Genomic DNA, 19,064 nt, shown 5'->3' with positions numbered 1-19,064 from the left:
TTTCAGTTGAATGATGAGGTCAGAAGTGGGACTTCAGAAAACAGAATGAGGAGAAAGGGAAATATCCATTTTAGAAGACTTTCTCAAGGAATTAAGTAACAAATGGGAGGAGGTTTATGGGATGATAGTGGGGATGGATGATCAAATGAGTTTGGGGTTTTTTTTTGAGGATGGGGAGATATAGGCATATTTGTAGTCTGTAGGGAAATAGCCTGTAGAAAAGGAGAGATTGAAGATTAATGAGAGGGGATATAAAGAGGGCGGTGGGCTTTCTACTGAAGAAGATGGAATGGAATGGGATGACTTGTGCATGGAGAAAGGTTTGCCTTGACAAGAAGAGCCACTTCATTACATGAGATGGAGTGAAGGAGGAGAAAGTGGTAGAATATATCAGAATCATGTGAGTTGAGGAGGTGTGGAGAAGAGTGAGCTCTTGGCAAATGGCTTCAACTTTTTTCAGTGAAATATGGGGCAATGTTCTCAGTTAAGAGGATGATGAGAGGGGAAGCTATAGGAGGTTTGAAGAAGCATGAAAATGTTTGGAAGAATTACTGTGTTAAGTGGTATAGTGAACTAATTAAGGAGGTGTAAAAAAATTGTTTTGCTACAATGAACACTCAGTATTGCTATGTAATGTAAATTTGTAGTGGCCCCAGTCAGTGTGGTGTTATGATTTTCTCCAGCTTTGTTCAGTTGCACATGAGTAGGAGTGAAGACAGTGGATGATGAGAGTGATCCAAGGCTGAAGGTTTTATAGGGAAAGCTCTGTGACATAATGAGGGCAAGAGACTTATATATTATCAGTTTATATCAATTTATACATACACATACACACATACATACACACTATGTATACTTCTTTCTCTTCCCATTCAATAATCATCAGAGGTCTAATATATCTAATTTTCTAGAATTCTATCCAAGTCTTCTTGTCTTTTTCTTTTTTATGTTTGTCTAGGTCTGAAAAAGGTACACTGAAGTCCTCTGGTTTTAGTTTTACTATACCTATATACTACTTACCATATAGTTTCTCCCTGTAAATTATTTAACTTTTTCCTTAAATATTTATATGGTACACTATTTGTAACTTATAAATATTGATTCATTATTCATGGTGCCTTTCAGAATAATGTAATTTTCCTTTTAACCTTCAAAATCAAGTTAATTTTTGCTGTTGCCTTGTCTAAGATCAAGACAGATACTTCTGATCTTTTGAGTTCATTTGAATCTAATAGATTTTGCTTCAGTCCTTCACTTTAACTCTGTGCCATTTTATATATTTCAAGTGTTATTTCTTATGGGGAAAATGAATAAGTGGTTATATAGTGCCTGTCATGTGCCATGCACTGGGCTAAACACCTTTTGCAAATATTATCTCATTTGATCCTCACAACAATCCTGTAAAGTAGGTGCTACTATTATCCCCATTTCACAGTTATGGAAACTGAGGCAAACAGAGGTGAATTGACTTGCCCAAGGTCACACAACTAGTGAGTGTCTGAGGCTGAATTTGAATTCAGGTCTTCCTGACTCTTGGCCCAGTGCTATATCCACTGTGCTGCTGGTTGTTTCTTATAAACAACAAATTGTTGGATTTGGCTTTCTAATTCATTCTGCTATCCTCTTCAGATTTATGGGTAAGTTCATCTCATGCACATTCACTTATGAGTGCCATTTTTATGTTTCCCTGCATCCTATTCTCTTATCCTCTTCCCTTTGTTTCTAGCCCTCTCTATAAAGAAAGAGGGTGGTGAGAAAGGAGTGTACTCAGTACCAGTGTACTCAGTACCAGTGCTCTCTGCTTGATGCAGACTGCTTTTGCCCCTTTCCCTTTTTTCTACTCCCATTCCTGAGATACCAGTCCTAGATTCTCACCCTTTATTTCCTTTTAAACCAGTGATTCTTAACTTTTATTTTATTTCATTTTTTTTTGTTTTGTTATGGAATTCTTTGCCAGTCTGGTGAACCTAATAGTCTCCTCAGAATGTTTGTTGCCTACAATCGTAATTGAAGGAAAATATCAATTTCATTTAGAAGTTAGTGAAAATATAGATCTACTTTTTCCTAGTTCAAGATCCTGGATCCTCTGAATCCCTATCCACAAGCCTCTTGGGGTCTGTGGACTTCAGATTAAGAGACTCCTATTTTTAAACCTTTCTCTAAACTCTAAAATATACCTAATAATTTAGGTGATATGTCATCTTTTCCCTGTTTTTTCTTGGTCTTATTTCTTGAACTCTTAAAATGTGTGGTCATACTTCTAGACATATACCCTAGAAAGATCAATTATGGGTACATATGTACCCATAATGTACAAAATTTTTTATAGCAACACTTTTTGTTGTAGCAAGAACAGGAAGCCAAGTGGATGCCCCTCTGAGGGGCAAACCAAGAAGTGGTTGAGCAAATTTTGTTATATGAATATAATAAAATATTATTGTACTATACAACTATTAATATGGTAGATTCAGAGAAACCCAGGAAGACTTGCATGAAATAATACACAAGAGGGTGAGTAGAACTGGAATGTAAAGGATAACTTTGAAATTTTAGTACTGTGATCAATGATGTGACCAATCATGTCTTCAGAAGACTGGTGATGATTCACGGTTCCCATCTCTTGGCAGAGGGTCGATAGATTAGAGTTCTGGAAAAAGACACGATGTCTTTTCAGACATCGCCAATATGTTATTTTATTTTGAAAGGACTTTTTTATTTGGTACAAGGGAAGGAGTGTGTGTGTGTGTGTGTGTGTGTGTGTGTGTGTGTGTGTGTGTGTGTATTTATGAGAGGGGGTTAGTGGGTTAGAATAGTGATACAAAAAAGAAGGGAATCAATGAAACATTTAAAAAATACATAAGAAAAAAGTTCAAAAAGGAACAGAGACAAGCAAGAGAGTTTGTTACTAAAATATTAATTTAAATATACATTTAAAATAGCCCCACACTGTACAAAACAAGTCCATAGCTTCATATATAATACTCTCTTCTATTTATATGTTGAAATGTTTATTTTTTTTGATGTTTCTTAAGTTCATAATAAAACAAAAATTAAAAATAGAGATGTAGTGGTCACTTTCTTCCAAGGTTCCTATCTCTTACATGGCCAACCAATTTTTCTTTGCTGGTTATAATCGAGTACCAAATAACAGTTCCCTTCACTACTTACTCTACTATTAAAGAATGAAATTGTCATTAAAGCAAGTCAGGATTTTCCACCTGCTCTCCATCTAGGAATGAGAGAATTTCTGCATGATCTGGTTAGTTAAAATTTCTCATTCTTATTGTACAAGGATTATGCGACTTGTTTCCCAAATCCACTATTCACTAGGTAGTCTGATGGTTAGGTGATGAGTCTTGTGGCATACTCCCATCACAATATTGCCTCTCTTCTTTCTTCCTTAGTTCTTGTCCAAATGTTATTTGTTATACGTCCCAGTAGTTTATGGATTTTCCCATATGCATTGATCTTGCTGACCAACAATTCTACTCCAACATTTTAAAATTTGTTTTCTTGGAACATATTATTCCATGGTCATAGTCCCTTTGTGAATCTCAAATAAAGTCAGATTTGGCTCCATGCACTAAGATTCTCTTGACTTATTACCTATATACTACACATTTGTGAATAAACATTGGAAACCATGGATTTTTTTATTACCCCTTCTTTGTACATACTGTGTCTTGGGATTTTCAGTTCTTTTCACTTCATTCTATTTCCTACGTCACTGTGATATCTAGCTTGGTGGGTATTTAGAAATTTAATATCTTCCATAAGTTTACCACATGACTTTGAGGAATCCAACAATTAGACAAGAGTTGCCCAGGGTGGATAGGCATGGATAGATTAGGTTCCTCATGGTTGGAAGAAATAATCACATTTATGAAATCATTGCTTTATTTGAGTAATAATAATAATAATTATTATAGCTTATATTTCTATTTAACAGCTTTAAAGTTTGCAAAGTGTTTTTTACTTAAATTATTTCATTTGATATTTACATCTGCCCTGTGAAAGAGTCCTTAAGTAGGTACAAGCCACTGTGTCAAGCAATGTGCATACAAAGATAAAACAAAAAATCCTTTTGTAACTGAGGTTCTAGAACTGAGTTCTTAACAATCACAGCCAAGAATCTAATTTCTGTGCCTATTCACTGTGCCTTAGACTGTCTCTGGGGACTCCTGATAGTTGCTTTTCTATAGCAGTGTGATTTTCCTTTTGGAGTGTTTTTCCTTGCTTTTTCTCTGGATATTCCCTGGATTTCAGTTATAGTGAGCCATTTTTAACCACAATGAGCACAATTAGTTGTTTTGGAGCACAGTTAAGGCTTCTTCCTGAAGTCCTAATACAAACAGTTGCTACATCTGAGGACTGCAGAAATCCAACCTCTAGCCCCTTCTTGCCTCTTCGTCTTTCTTCCTCTCATGGTTAATCAAGCTTCAACCACTCTATCTTGCCTTATTCACATCTGTTTCATCATCTCTGCCAAGCATTGTTTTTGTTTGTTTGTTTATTTGTTTTTTGCTTTTCTTTGGTAAGACAATCAGGGTTAATTGACTTATCTCTTTTATGTGAGATAATTTACCCCCATTCTACCTTTCCCTTTCTCCTTCTCCCAGTACAATCCTCTCTCACCCCTTAAATTTATTTTTTAGATATCATCCCTTCATATTCAATTCACCCTATGCTCTCTCTCTGTCTCTCTCTTTTTGTCTGTCTGTCTGTCTCTCTGTCTACACACACACACACACACACACACACACACACACACACACACACTCCTTCCAATGACTCTAATACTGAGAAAGGTCTCATAAGATAAAAACATCATCTTTCCTTGTAGGAATGTAAACAGTTCAACTTTAATAGTTCCTTATGATTTCTCTTTCTTGTTTACCTTTTCATGCTTCTCTTGAGTCTTGTATTTGAAAGTCAAATTTTCTATTTAGCTCTAGTCTTTTCATCAAGAATACTTGAAAGTCCTCTATTTCACTGAATGCCCATTTTTCCCCTGAAGGATGATACTCAGTTTTGCTGGGTAGGTGATTCTTGGTTTTAATCTTAGCTCCTTTGACTTCCAGAATATCATATTCCAAGCCCTCTGATCCCTCAGTGTAGAGGCTGCTACATCTTGTGTTATCCTGATTGTGTTTCCACAATACTTAAATTGTTTCTTTCTGGCTGCTTACAATATTTTCTCCTTGACCTGGGAGGGCTATGATATTCCTGGGAGTTTTCCTTTTGGGATCTCTTTCAGGAGGTGATCAGTGGATACTTTCAATTTCTCTTTTACCCTCTTGTTCTAGAATATCAGGGCAGTTTTCCTTGATAATTCTTTGAAAGATTATGTGTAAGCTATTTTTTTGATCATGGTTTTCAGGTAGTCCAATAATTTTTGCATTATCTCTCATGGATCTATTTTCCAGGTGAGCTGTTTTTCCAATGAGATATTTTACATTGTCTTCTATTTTTTTCATTCTTTTAGTTTTGTTTTATAATTTCTTGATTTCTCATAGAGTCATTAGCTTCCATTTGCTCCATTCTAATTTTTAAGGAAGTATTTTCTTCAGTGAGCTTTTGGATCTCCTTTTCCTTTTGGCCAATTCTGCTTTTTAAGGCATTCTTCTCCTCATTGGTTTTTTGGACCTCTTTTGCCATTTGAGTTAGTCTATTTTTTAAGGTATTATTTTCTTCAGTATTTTTTGGGTCTCCTTTTATAAGCTGTTGACTTGTTTTTCATGATTTTCTTGCATCACTCTCATTTCTCTTCCCAATTTTTCTTCTACTTCTCTTTCTTGCTTTTCAACATCCTTTTTGAGCTCTTCCATGGCCTGAGACCAATTTATACTTTTCTAGGAGGCTTTGGTTGTAGGAGTTTTGATTTTGTTGTCTTCTTCTGGTTGTATGTTTTGATCTTCTTTATCACCAAACTAAGATTCTATAGTCTCAGTATTTTTCCGCTGTTTGCTCAGTTTCCCGCCCAATTACTTGATTTTTAAACTCTTTGTTAAGGTAGGCTCTGCTTCCAGGGTGGAGGATGTACTGTCCCAAGCTTCAGGGGTTTTGTGCAGCTGTTTTCAGAGATACTTCTAGGGACCTGTAAGTTTTCAGTTCTTCCAAGGTTGTATGGTCAAAGGAGAGGTGTTTACTCCTTTCCTGGCCTGTGCTCTGGTCTATGAGTGACCACAAGCACTCTTTTCTGCCTTGGAACTATGAGGAGGATTCCCTCTACACAGTCGCCACAAGCTCTACCACACTAGCACTCTGCTTAACTCCAGGATCACCACCCAGGACTGCAACCCAGATCCAAGCATGGGCAAAGCAAGAGCATCCTGCCTTAGCACCAGCAAAGAGATCTCTGCAATCCCCCTCTGATCAACTGCTAGATCCCTCCCCACCATCTGTGGGCCCAGAACTCCAGAAGCAGCTACCACCCTGGGATGCACTGAGACTGGCGCCTGACCGAGCTCCTCTCTCACCAAAGTCACAGACTTTTCCTACTGACCTTCTAAGTCGTCTTTGGCATTTATGGTTTGAGAAGTCTAGACACCACCACAGCTGTCTGTGATTCAGTCCCCTGTGGCCTCCTCTGTCTTTGTCTGCCTGGCCCACACTGAACTGTGCTCTTCTCCCAGCCAGGCATAGCAGACCTTTCCCATCAACCATCCAGGTTGTCTTGGGCTGGAAATTTGTTTCATTCTGTCTTTTTGTGGGTTCTGCTGCTCTAGAATTTCTTTAGAGACAATTTTTTTACAGGTATTTGGAGGGGTTTAGGGAAGAGCTCAAGCAAGTCACTGCTTTTACTCTGCCATCTTGGCTCTGCCCCCTCCACAATATTTCTTTATTAAATTAACTTGATTCAACCAGCATCGTAGACATTGATAAAATAAAGCACTTTATTTTCAGAGTGTAATAAGACTTTGGTTACTATAGTAGAACCCCTTTAATAAAATTGATCCAGGACTGGAATTAACAGCTCCCTTCTAGGCAAACTGTATTACATAGGAATCTTAGTGTATATGGTATAGTAGAAGCACTTTCTGGAGATTTACCTTTTCAGAGGTAATCTTTCCAGAAAGTGTTAAGAAAATAAGTAAGAAACCTTCTCAACAGCAAAATGGAGATCTTAATGTCCATATAATAACACTTTAATATATGTATAATATAAATATATTAAATATAATAATATAACATATAATATATACATATAACATAACATATAACATAATAACATAACAAACACTTTACTTAATGGAGAGCCCTTTGTGACCTAACTAAAATCTAATTAATCATATTTTACACATAATTAAAGGGAAAAAAATCTTTTGTTATGTGGTCTTTTACTGCAATAAAGAGAACTGAAAGACTGGCTGCTGTCAGAGACAGACGTGCTGACAGTGCCAAGAAATGATAGTCAAAAGTGAAGAATGGGACAGAAAAAATATTAAAAACAAGTAAGAAAACAGGCACCACTACATTGGGGTATTTAGCTTATGATAAGTAGGTATCACTATATTAAAACTTAATAGAAAAATTAATGTCCATGATGATGATATACAGTCATCAAGAGCAGGTTAAATAATTTTCAATGTGTGTTACTTCAGCAGGCAGGGGAATGTATAATACATTTTAGGAATGGTGAAAATAAAAATAAAGTTTTAATGCTTAAAGCTGTATTTAGGAGTGTGCCGGAACCAGCTTGAATGACTCATATGAGCCACTGGTAAATTTTCAGTGCAATCACTTATGCCTCAAAATTGGCCATGAGGGCTTTATCATTTTGTTGGATGTACAGACTTAAGAAAGTGATGGGAAAAATGCTAATAGTGTAAATTAAACTTAGGAGTGTGTCCTGCATTTGCATTTTTTAGGAGTCATTTATTAAACACTTATCAATATACTACTGCTTGTAAGCTTTAGTTATCTGAAAAATTGATGTATTCATCAACAAACATTTATTAGGGATGCATCATGGTGCAGTAGAAAGGGCACTGAATTTGGAATCAAAAGACCTGGATTTGGATTCCAGCTCTTCCTTACTACCTTTGTGACTTTGTGCAAGTCATTTAAATTTTCCGGGCTTTAGTTTCCTCTTCTGTAAAATAAGGGGGTTGGACCACATGGGTTAGTCCTAGCTCTAAATCTGTGATGTTCTGATTAAGTACCTATATGTGAGAGACACTATACTAGGTACTGGGGATACAAAGATAACAAGCAGTCTTTACTCTAAAGGAGCTGATATACAATCTGAGATAGAGCATCACACTAGGGAATTACATTTGGAAAATTTTCATTGAAAATGCTGAATCGAGGCAGCTAGGTGGTACAGTGGATAGAGCACTGGCCCTGGATTCAGGAGGATCTGAGTTCAAATCTGGCCTCAGTCACTTAACACTTACTAGCTGTGTGACCCTGGGCAAATCCCTTAACCCCATTGCCTAACCATATTTAAAAAAAAAAGAAAAAAAAGAAAATGCTGAATCAATGAAGCATTACTAGATACATGTTTAGAAAATGATGTTTTCCTGTGGCATATGCAACACTTGGTACATCGACAGACTATCTGTCTAATACTACCAGTTAATAATAGATCGGTGAAAGAAGTTTCCTCACTGAGAGCTTCTAACAGTGGTGAATTGCACCAAAAAAAAGGATGGATGGCAGTCTAAATGTTGGTAGTACAAATTGGTGTTTTAATGTTCAATATACAAAATCCTCCTTTTTACCACTCTTTATCACCAAATTGTTTATATGGTTAATATTTATTTGTTTATATATCTTGCATATGAAGCATCATGGCATAGTTGTTTGTCTTTCATTCTCAAAGAGGACCAATGACATCAGGAGGGTGATGTCTTGACTTGCAAGTGATTTGGATTTAAGGGAGGCAGAGCTATATAAAGTCATCAGTCTCATTCTCTCCTCCAAAGTCATTGGAATCCAGTGACAAAACATAAGTCAAGACAACTGGAAATGGCCCTTGATGTACTGGGAGACCTTGACTTTTTAAGCTAAGGTCTTTCCCAGATCTCAGTTGTTCTGAGGCAATGCCTATTCAATAATTTTTGGATAGAAAGGGCTGGTCCTAGAGTTAGGAAGACCTAGGTTCAAGTCTTTCTTCTGATACATATTGCCTTTGCTATTCCTGGCCTTTTAGTGCTCAGAGACTACTTTCTAAGCCTTTAAGTTATGATCTGCAGTAGGGGAGAGAATTTCCCCAAAGGGGGAATCCCAATAAAATCCCAGATCTTGACTATTCTTGTCCCATTACTTGTTTAATTAATGCATCTTAGTAATTAGTATTTAATTATGAAGTTATTTTAGTGGATAAAAATTTTGCACTTAATATTCCTGTTATGACAACAATTATTTTTAGTCTTTTAAAAACTAGAAGAGATACAACCTTAAAGTGAAAAACAGAGAGATCAGATGATCAGATTTGCTTGCATTTATTTCACGCAATCAAAAAATGACATTTTATCATTTTCCTCCCTTCTTTCAGGTCCATCTGTCCTTGACTTTGGTGAGATCTGTGTGAATTATGTATGTGCTAAACAAGTGCGTGTTATCAATAATCTGCCACTGCATGTTTTGGTGCGGTTAGAAATTGAGCATGAAGAACTAAAGAGGACGAATCCATTGTCTTTTGTGGTTCCACCTGCATCAAATATATGCATTCCAATAGTGTTTGAGACGACCACCCTGGGGTCGTTTTGGAAGTAAGATGCCTTTTTGCTTCTTGATTTATTTGGTCAAATGTTTTTGATTCTAAAATTAGGAGATTTTAATTTGATCTATATTTATCTATCTATCTTTGCAGATGTCTATATGTGTATGTTTTTGTGATTCTTTTGTATACTATTATTTTAAAATCTTGATTTTTCAGTTCCAAATTCTCTCCTCTCCACCCCTTCCCTAACCATTGAGAAAGCAAGATATATGATACCTTTTTTTATATAGTATTTCAATGGTACTTTTAATGCAAATATTTTGCTTTCATGAGTAACTCTAGGAATATTATCTATTAAATAATTTATTATGGAGCTCATTGTTATATGTCATTATGTGTATAATTGAATCTCAATAGTAAAATAATACATGCATTATGGGAATTTTTTTTCATATATTATAGGTCTTTCAGTTTCACAATAAACAGCATTCCTGGTGGAAATATCCTAGTGAAGGCAGTAGTGATGCCCGTGGCTCTTGAGTTATCAACTAAAGAACTGGTTCTAAAACCTACTCGAGGCTTCTTGGTGAAAACAGGATATAGGGGGACAGTCAGATTATATAATCCCCGAAACTGTGCAGCTAGATTTAAATGGCAACCATTGATCCTAAATAATGGGATTGCATTTTCTATATGTCCAGCTAAAGGTAGAGTGTGCTTTATTTTTGTTTATTTGTTTGAAGACTCATAATATTAAAGTATATGACTATATTGCTAACCATGAGTTTGTTTAACCATGAGTTGATTTAGAACTCATGTTATAATATTTCCATCTTAAAATTAGGGTCCTTTTTTCTATAGACTTAATTTTCATTATGCTCATTATAGATGATACTGATTTAATGGAATTTCACTAAACAAAATTATGAATTTAGTGCAGATTTGTCATTGAATCTTGAGAAAAACCTCCTTTTCTTAAAGCAATAACATTTAGAGAATTTTGTAATCTTTTGACACTCTAGGTACTTAACTTAAATTATCTTTATTAAGTTCATCAGTGCCTAAGTACATTTTATTTATTATTTAGTACAAAACTCTCTTCAAGGCCCCAAGAAAGATGTAAAGAAAAATAAATCATTCTACTTATCCTCAAGTTTAAAATCTGGGAGAGCTTTTAGTCTTCCAGTCTTCTCCCTGCCTTAGACTCTCTGATTCCTTATTAGAAAGTTTCTGTATTTAATTGCATCTATGTTACCAAAGGTTCCCAAACTTATTTGACCTATCGACCCTTTTAAAAAATTATTCAGCACCCCCCCCAGAAATCTACTTTCTTTAACCCTTTAATGGTTTTTAAAAAATTCGCATCATTTCAAAAAATATAAAATATTTTTTTAAAAATGACACATATTAAATTTAATAATTTATTTTAAATTTGTGGTTTTTTCCCCTGTATTGAAATATTGTGTCATGTAATGGTATACTATTGTATCACAAACAAGCCATTATACACACATATTCATGCTGGACTTCCTGACAATGCACAACATACTTGCTTGCCAACACTTGCTTGTTAAGACCTACTGGTGGACTTGACCACTGATTGGTTATAATGTGTATTTTGTGTGTTTATTTGGAAAATAGTGTAATTTAACTCATACAATAGATGAAACGATATTTGAATGGTTTATCAAAATTTTCCTCTCTTCTTTCCTTATGCTTCCACCACCCCCTTATTTTTATTCAATATCCCCCAATTGCACCCGAGGTTACTACTGCCTCCTCCCCATCATTCCAGCGCCCTTAAGGGGTGGTATCACTGACTTTGGGAACCTATGTAGGTTACAGCTAAACTTTGGTAATGAATCTCTGAATGAGATTAGTCATTTGCCAATCTCAGTTTTGATGAGACAAATATCAATTAAGGATGATAGCTGTCCAAATTTGTCTTTTGTGCCCTTCCTCAGTGTTCTGTTAATTGGCTTTTTTCATCTTATCCTTAATGCACTTGATTTTGATTCTGGCAAAATTCTAGGACACATTATTAAAGAAGTATTTGTTAGCATTTAGAAAGGGAAGCAGTACTCACTAAAATCACACACACACACAAAAGGTTATGCTACAGTCCTTAGGCAAATCTTCTTTCCTGTTTTGAAAGGATTACTAAATTAATAGTGGACAAAGGGAGTACCATAGACATTGTATAGCTAGATATCAGCAAAGCACTTGGAAGATTTCTTGTGGACAAGGTGGGACATAGGGACTATGTCATAGTATAGTCAGGTGTATTTGTAACCAGTTGATTGACTGGAAATAGGGTGGTAACCCCCCATGTTAAGGTAGAGGGAGATTGCTAGAGTTGTGCTTTAGTGATCTTTGCTTGGCCCCGTGTTTTTAAATTTTTTTCTTTTGACTACATCTGGGAGTACTGAAAAATTAAGGACTTGCCCAGGATCTCAGACTAGGAACATGTCAGAAATGAGATTTCAACCTGGGTCTCCTTGACTCCAAGATAGCTCTCTACCTAATGTACCATGTTGTCTCTCGGTAATTAACATTCTCCTCCCCCCCTCCCCCAGCATTTGGATAAAAGTATAAGTGGCATGCTGGAGTTTATGGGATGTTCAGGGAAGACCCTTAGCCTCTGGTGTAATGACTGCTGAGCCTTTTTGTGAGCTACTTTCCACCTTTGGTGTCCACTTGCTACCCAATTCTTATCTATGGCTCCAAGAAGCTATAGCATGTTCAGCAGCCACACTCCAGTAAAACCATTTTGGCAGACAGGCTAAACCAGGTTGAGGGTAACCTGGTTTGAAGGGGCCTCAAACCCATCCGTGAGTTAGAAGGGTATCTACCCCAAGCATGTGAAGACTTCCTCAGCAGAATAGGAGATGTAAACAATTTGTTCCAATGGACCACAAAGGCAATGGAAGCAGGCACTGTGGAGCACTTAGAGCCTGGTTAAACATCAGCAACACCAAGGTCATCCACTGCATCCCAAGCCATTGTCAATTGTCTTGACTTTTAACTTGCCACTGAATTTTGATGACTCTAGAAAAGAGAGAGAAGCCGATGACTTCACACAACTCTGCTTCACTTAAATCCAATTTATGTTTGAGTTCAAAGACATCACCCATACCATTTTGCCATTTTTATCTACCTTAAAGTTCTGTAGTGATGGGCAAGTGATGAAGCAGCAGGTGTGGATAAACTGGGAGCTGTAATCACAACCCTTCACACAGGCAGCCCAGGTCATAGGGACATCTTTTTACTGGACTGAAGCAGCAGTGGGATTAGGCAGCCTGTTGGATGTCTGTGTAGCATTTTTTTAAAGATTGTGGAAGGGGCAAGGAAAGGTGTTCTAAAAATTTTCTGCTTCACCTAACCAATCCTGACCTGCTTACTGCAGCAGGTGGTTATCTTACCTTGTGGTTGAAACACAAAAAAAAACTATAAAAAACTTTTGTAAAGATGACTCCCCTCGCCATTGGTACATAGAATGTGAGCATGTGAAATCCAGTAGACAGCTCTCGTAGTGAGAGAACTCAGTATCACATTCAAATAGCAGTCCTGAGTGAAACAAAGGTGGTAAATGAAGACCAACTGACTGAAGTTGGATACACTTTTTTTTGGAGTGATCACAGTGATGGGGCCATGCATCTGGTTGTAGGTTTTGCAGTCAAATCTAATCTAGCTTGTCAAATCTAATCAAATCTACAACAGGCTTGTATGCCTCCCAAAAGGAATGAACATCAGGCTCGTGACAGTGCAATTGTCATGTGCAGGAAAGTGCCATGCCACCACTATCAATGAGTATGCTGTTACCATGATGAATCCTGATGAGGCCAAAGAAAAGTTTTATGAAGATTTGGAGACCCTCATGATCAATATGGCAAATGAGGACAAGCTTATAATTCTGGGTGACTTTAATGGCAGAGTAAGCACAGACCATTAGACATGTCTTTAGAAGAAATGGAATCAGAAATAGAAATAACCATGGTCACTTACTACTGAAGACTTGTGCATCTCATGACCTCATCACCTGCAAGATAAGTATTGGAGACTGAGGTCTTTTCTTGAGCATGCTATAGCTTCTTGGAGCCACAGGTAAGAATTTGGTAGCTGGTGGACACCAAATGATGCCCTATGTTTAACTAAAGGAATAATACTTTATGGATTCACCCTTGCATCAAGCATTGGCTATGTCATTGTAAAGAGAAGAGACAGACAAGATGTGAGAGTGATGAAAGCAGTGTGTGGCACAGAGTGCTAGATTGATCATAGACTTATCCTCTCTAAGCTAAACATTCATATTCAACAAAGTGGCAGCCCCAGGGCAAGATGACCACTAGAAAACTTAATGTCAGTAGATTAGAACACCACTTCATGCATGAACAGTTTGTTGCTAACTTGGAGGGAAAGCTGAGCCAACATATGGTTGGCAAAAATGGAACAAAAAAAGTGGGCAGCTTTTAGAGATTTGTTGTATAGCACAGCATTTACTCATCTGGGCCAGAACACTTACAAACATCAGGATTTGTTTGATAGAAATGATGGGGAAATTCAGAAGTTACTAAATGAAAAATGAGAACTGCACAGAGTTTACCAGCAGAATACTTTATCCATCTCTAAGGAGGCAGCCTTTAACTCTATCAAAAGTAAAGTCCAAGTGAAGCTTAGAGAGATGCAGGATTCTCAGTAAGAAAACAGATGAAATTCAGTTTTATGTTGATGATAACAATCCAAAGCACTTTTATGATGCCCTGAGCCAAAGACCTATGGTGCATCTCAACTACTCAGCATTGATAGAGCCACATTGATAAGTAATAAGGACATGATCCTGGAGAGATGTGACGAACACTTCTACAATGTTTTCAAAAGACCATTGTCAACTAACTCTGAAGCCATTGACTTTATACCTCAGGTTGAAGTCAATCCCTCTCTAGTCAAACTTCCAACTGAAGAAGAGGTTTTGAATGCCATTAGGCTCCTCTCATGTAGCAAAGTGCCTGGTGCTGATTCTATCTCAGCAGAGATTTACGAGGCAGGGAGTCCACTGCTCACACACTGGTTGAAATCTTCTGGGTTATATGACAAGAGGAATTTATCCCGCAGGTGCTTCCATTGTCCATCTCTATAAAGGAAAAGGAAATAGGTTGTCCTGTGACAATCAAAGGGGGATCTCTCTGTCTTAGTGATTGCCAGCAAGATTCTTGCTAGAGTTGCCAACTCCTTAATAGGTTGATCCTTCATCTGGAAGATGGTCATCTACCCAAGAGCCAGTGTGGCTTCAGGAAAAGGGCTAAGGAATGGTTAATACGGTGTTTGCTGCCTGACAACTCTAGGAAAAATGCCAGGAGCTGAACAGAGTTCTGTACGCAATGTTTATTGATCTGACCAAGGCCTTTGAGGCCTTGTGAGGGCTTGTGGAAGATCATGGCAAAATTTGGTTTCCTGGAGAAGTTAATCAGTATCATATACCAGTTCCATGATAGTATACTTGTATGGGTTCTGGATAATAGACGATGCTCTCCCACTTTCCCAATCACAAAAGAAGTGAAGCAAGGCGTGTGCTTGCTTCCATGCTTTTTAGCATGATGTCTTTAGTGATGTTGTCAGGTCCTTTCAACAAGGACAAAAATAGCATCAAGGTCCACTACTGCACTGATGGTAAATTATTTAATTTGAAAAGGATGCAAGCCAAGATTAAAGTGAAAGGAGAGTTGGTATGTGATTGTTTTGTTCTAAGATGATTCAGTTCAACCTCTAAGATTGAGATACAACAGAGTGTGGATCTCTCTGTTGCTTGCGCTACTTTTGGTCTGACAATTAACCCCAAGAAAACGGAGGTTCTTCACCAGCCAACACTGTACCATCATGTGTGGAACCATCAGTTATAGTAAATGGAGAAATTTTGAATGCTGTGGATAAGTTCACTTACCTTGGCAGTATACTTTCTAGAGATGTACACACGGAGGGTAAGGTTGATGCACTCATTGACAGAGCTAGATCAGTGTTTGGGAGGCTCTGAAGGAAAGTGTAGGAGACAGGAGGGATTAAGCTGCCTACCAAACTGAAAGAGCCATTGTGCTGATTTCATTGTTGTATGCCTGTGAAACCTGAACAGTCTACCAGTGCCATGCCAGGAAACTGAATTCTTCCATTTGAATTTTGAAGATTTTGAAGATCACTTGCAAGATAAGGTACTGGAGACTAAGGTCCTTTCTTGAGCTGAACTGTCAAGCATCCAAACTGCACTGCAGAGTGCAACTCAGAAGGGCTGACCACTTGTTTGAATGCCGAACATATGTTTGCCTAAAGACACTATTTTATGGAGAACTCACACATGACACATGCTCATATAGAAGTCAGAAGAAGCAATATAAGGACACTCCCAAGGTCTCTCTCAAGAACTTTGGAATCAATTGGGAGACACTGGCCACAGTGTGTTGTGCTGTGCACAGTGCTGTGCTCTTTGAGCAAAACAGAAGTGCCATAGCTTAAAAGACACAAGATGTGCAAATGTTCATATGGACTATTTGTGCTTGAGCTGTGATAGAACCTTTGGAGCTCATATTGCTCTACTCAGCCACAGGTGGACACATTATACATTGACCTGACATAGTGATGTCATTTTGCTCCTCTTCGATTACGAAGGAGAACACCTACACGTTGGCATGCTCATCTCTTTTCCAACTCTGGAAATCCTGTGGATTTTAGTATTAAAACTAAAATAAGAAAACAAAAGTTGCGATTGATGGCTCATTATCTTTTTATACTGTACTTGTGCAGGTACTGTAGAAGGATACTCAGCACTGGATTGTGAAGTGAGTTGGCAACCGAGTTACAGATCTCCAGAAAGAGGCCACTTCAACCTTGAAGTGTATGATGGAAACACAGTGAGGCTAGACTGTGCAGTGAAGGTAATGTCTTTTTGTTGATGTACCTACCTTTTGTGTGGGTTGTAGTAGGTGCTTATTCTTAGTAGACTTGTTACTCACTGGTTCACATGCCTATGTGTAATTGTCATTCCCAGCACAAGCCCAATCATGTCACCCCCTACTCAACAATCTACAGCGATTCCTTATTACCTCCAGGATAATATACAAAATGCCACCTCCTACCAGTCTTCTTAAATCTCTCTCCCTATCACACACTCGTCAATTCAGTGACTCCATATGTTGCCTCTGGGAATTTTTTCTGGCTGTCCTCCATGCCTGGAACACTCTCCCTCCTCTACTGTACCTACTGAATTCCCTGGATTCCTTTCAGTCCCAACTAAAATCTCATCTTTTACTGGAAGCCTTTTTAAAACTTTTAATTCTAATGCCTTCCTTCTGTTAATCATTTTCAATTTATCCTGCATATAGCTTGCTTTATGTATATTTGTTTCTATGATGTCTCCCCCACTACATTGTAAGCTTCTTGAGGACAGGGACTGTCTTTTGCCTCTTTTTGTATCCCCACAACTTAGCATAGTGCCTGCACATAGTAGACGACAAATGTTTATTGATTGATTGATTCCCAACTACTCACATCATGCATTGTTTTTTCTTTAGTCCTCTTCAGGAGAGGAGTTTCATTAAACAGTCCTGAGAGGAACAAAAGTAGGGAAAGTACCTGAGGGAGTTTGTCTCAGAAGAGTGAGACTCTAACTCTTTCTTCCTTTTTTTCCGTACTTAGGCTACTTTAAGCTCAGGCTGTGCCTATCTTCATTTGTTTTGAATTCCCAAATCTTTTTCTCAGATGTTTAGGACTTATAAAACAGACCAAAATATGCTTTATGGGTTCCCATATTGTTCTAGTGAATACCTTCCAGCTCTAGTCACACTTCTCCTCTTCTTTTAGAAATCTTCTTAAATAATTAACTGTCCTTTAATTGCAGTTAATACCATAGGGCACACATACAAGCCAGCAATATACTGGAGAGACACATTAATTTGGGGAAACTGGTTTCTTTACAAGAAAATGTTTAAAACATAAAAAAACCAATCGATGAAAAACAAAATAAAAACTCACCCCAGAAACCCAACAGACTCTTGAAGAACAGATTAGGAATATGCTTCAGTGCTCTCCCAGAGAGGGCAGGAATGAAAATGAAAGAATGTTTGGATGCCATCAGTTTTATCCTTGGCAATAGGTATGCACAGCTCTGGTCACATTACTCATCAACTGCTTCATAGTTAACTTACAATCTTCCCTTTTCATCTTGCTAGTGTCTTGCTGTCAATATGGGCAGAAGGTGGCCACATTTTCAGAAGCAGGCTGGTGGACTACCTCAACTTCAGCCTCTCTGAAGTTAGCATCTCTTTAGAGAGCTCTCTTCCTTTTTACATGCCCTTAAGAATACAGAAATGCTAAATAAGCCCTCTCAGACTCAGTAGATAAATACTGGGCAATGATGTCCAGAATCCTGTTACACATTCCCAGACACAATATGCATCTATAATGAAAATATAACTATGTACACAAAACACTTTAGTTCAGTGCTTCACCATGTTGTAAAGATGATGTCAATGACATACAAGCTCTGGCAGATCCTATGAAGCTGGAAATGCTTTGAATGTTAACTCAGTGATGGATTGTATATCTGTCAAACAAGGACCAGCCTGATCATATGGAACAATAATGTCATGGAGGGAGCTCTGAATTTAAGTTCAAGAGACTTGGGTACTAGTGTTATTTCTACTACTCTAGTATATAGTTATGCACTGGGAATCTTTCAATCACTTAACCTTTCTTCTAGATAATTTTTTTCTTATGAACTTAGTAGTTTTCAATAGATATGAGCATTTCTATATACAAAAGACAGAAAAAGAGGAGATGATTGCACGTGAAAGCCAAGCTTAGAACCTACCATGTTCAGTTTTTTAAAAGTATATATCAAATTTAACATGGTAGTCCCATATCAAACATTGCCCTTCTTGTCTGTGCCTCCTTTAGAACTTCCTTCTGCTCTCTTCTGGATATTTAAAAAAAGTTTTCATTAATGTTCTATCTTTCATTCTTTTTCTGCATCTCTATCTCTACCCATCACTCCCCTTTCCCTGATGCTTTCCTTTTCATATTAAGCTCCCATCTTGTAACAAATAACTCGTCACCCTCCAAATTTGCATCATATTGTTCATTTCTGAAAATGTATGTCTTGTTCTATAATTACAGTCCATACCTTCCAATGTATGATAATTATCATTTCTATGTAAATAATTCTCAGATCTATTTATCTAGCACTAACCTCTCCTAGTCTCTAATCTGACATCTCTAACTGCCTATTGGACATCTTGAAATGTATGTCCCATAGACATAGTAAACTCAACTTATCAAAAACTGAACTTATCTTTTCTCCAACTTTCCCCTCTTCCTAAGTTTCCTGTTACTTTCTGGGGCACCACCATCT

At 37.5% G+C, this 19,064-nt stretch overlaps 1 protein-coding gene across 1 annotated transcript in view; it reads left to right on the top strand.

Annotated features, from left to right (window-relative positions):
- Window positions 1-19,064, top strand: part of CFAP47 (cilia and flagella associated protein 47) — an 857,531-nt gene that overhangs the window by 75,010 nt on the left and 763,457 nt on the right. The window contains exons 14-16 of the mRNA XM_027875456.1: window positions 9,503-9,719; window positions 10,133-10,377; window positions 16,460-16,590. Of these exons, the coding sequence (XP_027731257.1) occupies window positions 9,503-9,719; window positions 10,133-10,377; window positions 16,460-16,590 (593 nt within the window). The remainder of the gene's footprint in view (window positions 1-9,502; window positions 9,720-10,132; window positions 10,378-16,459; window positions 16,591-19,064) is intronic.

The sequence above is a fragment of the Vombatus ursinus genome, unplaced genomic scaffold, assembly GCF_900497805.2.
Source record: "Vombatus ursinus unplaced genomic scaffold, bare-nosed wombat genome assembly UNPS02014809.1, whole genome shotgun sequence".
Taxonomy (NCBI): domain Eukaryota; kingdom Metazoa; phylum Chordata; class Mammalia; order Diprotodontia; family Vombatidae; genus Vombatus; species Vombatus ursinus.
Note: the sequence above shows the minus strand (reverse complement) of the source record. Positions and strands in the feature narration are given on the sequence as shown.